At 38.1% G+C, this 3,464-nt stretch overlaps 1 protein-coding gene across 1 annotated transcript in view; it reads left to right on the forward strand.

Annotated features, from left to right (window-relative positions):
- Positions 1 to 3,464, forward strand: part of LRGUK (leucine-rich repeats and guanylate kinase domain containing) — a 97,423-nt gene that overhangs the window by 38,513 nt on the left and 55,446 nt on the right. The window contains 1 exon segment of the mRNA XM_012650606.1: positions 2,305 to 2,459. Coding sequence (XP_012506060.1) covers positions 2,305 to 2,459 — 155 coding nt within the window.

The raw sequence follows: 3,464 nt of genomic DNA on the forward strand, positions 1-3,464 counted from the left end.
TATAAAAATATTTTTAAAGAAAAGGCCCTCCCCAACTTAGGTATGGATGGTGATGCTCGGAGAGCATGGCCTGGAAGGAAATAGCAAAAAAGGAAGTTGTCGATAGCTTCTGTGGGGTGGGCTGTAGCTGAAAGGGGCAAAGGAGGCTAGAGAAAGGGAGTGGACTGGAATCCAGGATCAGCTGTGCTGGTACGACATTCTTGGCAGCAGATGGCTGAAGTTCCTGTAAGAGTACAGCCTTTCTGGCTATATTCCACTGTAAGTCATTAGGGGTGCTCTCGTTCCTACACCTACTGTACAAGTCTGTTACACCCATGGCCTAGGGTTTGTGGCCTTTGTGGAGAGAAGATGTGAGGGTGGAGTCTGCCGTGGGGTGAGGATGTGCAAGAGAGGGAGGCACATGCAGGCCAGCCAGGATCTGTTTATTTTGCTAATTCAGCAGAAGTGGGAACTTGAAGCCAACCCACCCCTCTTATCTCACCCTACCCTTAAAGGAGTGGAGGGAGGCTGGATCCCAGCTCTCAAAAGACAGGCTGATCCCAACTGCATCATAATGGTAATATAATTTCATATAGCCCACAATCATTGTGTTCATGGTGTTTGCAGCACATCAAGGAGATCTTTCCATGCAATCATCGTAAATACCACCGTCTTCCAAAATGAGCATGTAGTTTTCCTACTGTGGGACTGTACTGTGACTAATTTAATTACATAATGATGGAGTTCTTAGGAATTTAGAAATTTTTTACTTTTACTAATAAAATTAGACTGAATGTTCTTGAATCTAATTTTTGCCTGTCTGATGATCTCTTTAATATAAACTTCTTGAAGTAGGATGGCTGGTTTATAGCTTATGCACATATAATACAGCAGATTGTGCTTTAGAAAGGATGTACCAATTTCTACTCTTACCAGCAATGTCTGCCAGTGCATGTGGCCAGGACTTGTTGGGGAGACATCATGAATGCAGGAACACATCTCCTCTCAACATTGATGTTCGGTCCAAGAACAAGAGCTGTATGCTAGAGGGAAATCAATCCGTTGTTCAAAAGTTCTGACTAAGCAGTGTGAACCAAGTTTACTTTTTCACCTTCCTAAATAACACAATATAAAACAGTGGATCCCTTATGGATGGTCTTATAGATGATCCAAATGGCAGTCTAGTGGACAGTCTAATCATCTTATGGAAAAAGATGTATATAATAACATAATGTTGCTCATACAAGATTAATGTGTGCAGAGTGTATATTGCAACTCTGGAGTTTGCCTTTCATATTATATCTTTGAAAATGGCATCCTTTGAACATGGCACATGTGTTTAGCCCTTGACTTAGCTTTGGGTCTAGTTTACATTTTAACTGCATTATGTGGTTAGATAACTCAGAAGTTATTGGTGACCCTGCTGTTGGAGTGCTTTTATTAATACAATGCATGCAGAAATAATTTAGAGACAAATAGAAGTGAAAGAATAATAAATTTTTATAAAAGTTCAATATCTACACTTGAAATAAAATTGGTATTATACTAATTACAGAAGATTTAAATAAAACTATTTGCCTTTAGTGGAGAATTCAGGACTGCTGCAACCCAAGCTCTATCCTCGGTCAAATTAAGCAACTATCAAGCAGTATTTTCTTTTCTTCTTCTTTTCCTTTTCTTTTAAAAATTATGAAATGTAACCCATATAGAAAAGTGTATAAAATATAAACATACAGGTTAGCTAAAAGAATTTAATGTGAACAGTGTGTGCCCATCAAGAAATATAATAAGTCATACAATTTTCAATTTTTACCTTTCCTTAATATAATTTCTCTTGTGGGAAAAGTGATATAGCCATACGTGTAGATGCAGTAAGAAGGCTTAAACAGTCACAAATGACTAGAGTAGCAGAAGCAGGAATGGAGAGGGAAACTGGGGGCCTAGAGGGCTAGGAACAGTGGTGGGGATAGGGTGAGAAGCCAGGTCATCCTTGCATGCATTTTTGGTACTATTTCTCTGCTTTTATGTACCATTTTATTTCTCCTTAATATGAACATGGATGAGAGGAGAAAGCTTACTGTTCTCCAGCCAGAGAAGGAAAAAGAAAACATGGCTGTGTGCATTCACATTTATTGAAGATGCATTCAATAATTCCCTGGTTCTGTGTAGCTCTGCAGAATTCTCATTAAAAAGCTAGATATTCAACAGAGCAATTTTTTAAATCAGTTGAATTTAAAGGATCCAAACTGGCTCGTATAGTATTATGTTTTCCATTGTCTTTGTGCATTTAGTCTGTTGATAATATTTTTTTCTTTGATTAAACAGATTGCTGAGCTGAGTGAAATAGAATACATTGAAAATCTACCTATCCTTCGAATTCTCAATCTTCTGAAAAATCCAATTCAGGTGAGAGATCATTTATATGGGGGAGGGGGAGAGAGGAAGACTATCCTGGAATTCTTCTTCAAGAAGTACTTTTGGTAAAGAATACCAGGAATGTGAATACAGCCTATTTATCTTACTTATCTCTTAGGAAACAACTAGAAGCGTTTACTAGTACCTAAATGATTTGTTTTTTAGAAATAAGATCTTTTTTTCATAAATGACACGTTGTCACACCATTGCCAATGAAGTAAAGCCTGACACTGAATATCATTTACCTGTTCTGCTGGTCATTTGTGTCTCATCCCGGGTAGTACTAGCGATTACAGGAAGGAGCTAATGGGATTGTAGAGCAACGTTCCTTTACATTAGAGAATGCAAGATGCCGAAGGTGTAGACAGAACATGGTTTCTATTTTATAACAGGGGACAGAAAGTCTAAGATTAGATATCTGAAGTAATTTTCCTGGATATAGCCATGAAATTGGTGAGGTTGTAAAGTAATTATAGAACAAAATATTTCCTAAGGGTTCTTAACCTTTGGGATTTAAGGATCGAGGACTGTTTTTCGGGTCTCTCTCTTTCTCTCCATCCGTAGATCCTTTCTCTGGCCTCCTCCCCCTCCTTGTCCATCTGTCCTTCATTCCATTTTCTACCCATATCCTTCCCATACATTTCTACAGACCCCGGCTTTGTATGTATCTCTAAGTACATTTTTTTTGTGTGTGTGTATCTTGATGTACATGTTTGGACAGGCAAATAAAAAAAAAGAAAGAAAAATTTAAAAATAAAAACGGTCCTTGTTACGAGAGTAGTGGCAGGCAATTTAAAAGCATCTCTGGGAAAGTAAGGAGCAGGGTTTACAACGGCCACCACACCCAGTTTCTGATCCATAAAGAGTGTGCATAAATAAGCATCACAAACCCACTGACTCGTGTTAACTTGCTTATATCACAAAACCTTCCCCCCAGCATTACACATGGAAGTACACAAAAGATACCTTTGTATATTCACGTCATGTGAATTTACTCATCTATAAAAGGCATCATCCACTAATGGCTTTCCCTTCAAAGAGACATAGCTTCTTGATACAAAAAACTAATT

Source organism: Propithecus coquereli, unplaced genomic scaffold, assembly GCF_000956105.1.
Source record: "Propithecus coquereli isolate 6110/MARCELLA unplaced genomic scaffold, Pcoq_1.0 Scaffold335, whole genome shotgun sequence".
NCBI lineage: Eukaryota > Metazoa > Chordata > Mammalia > Primates > Indriidae > Propithecus > Propithecus coquereli.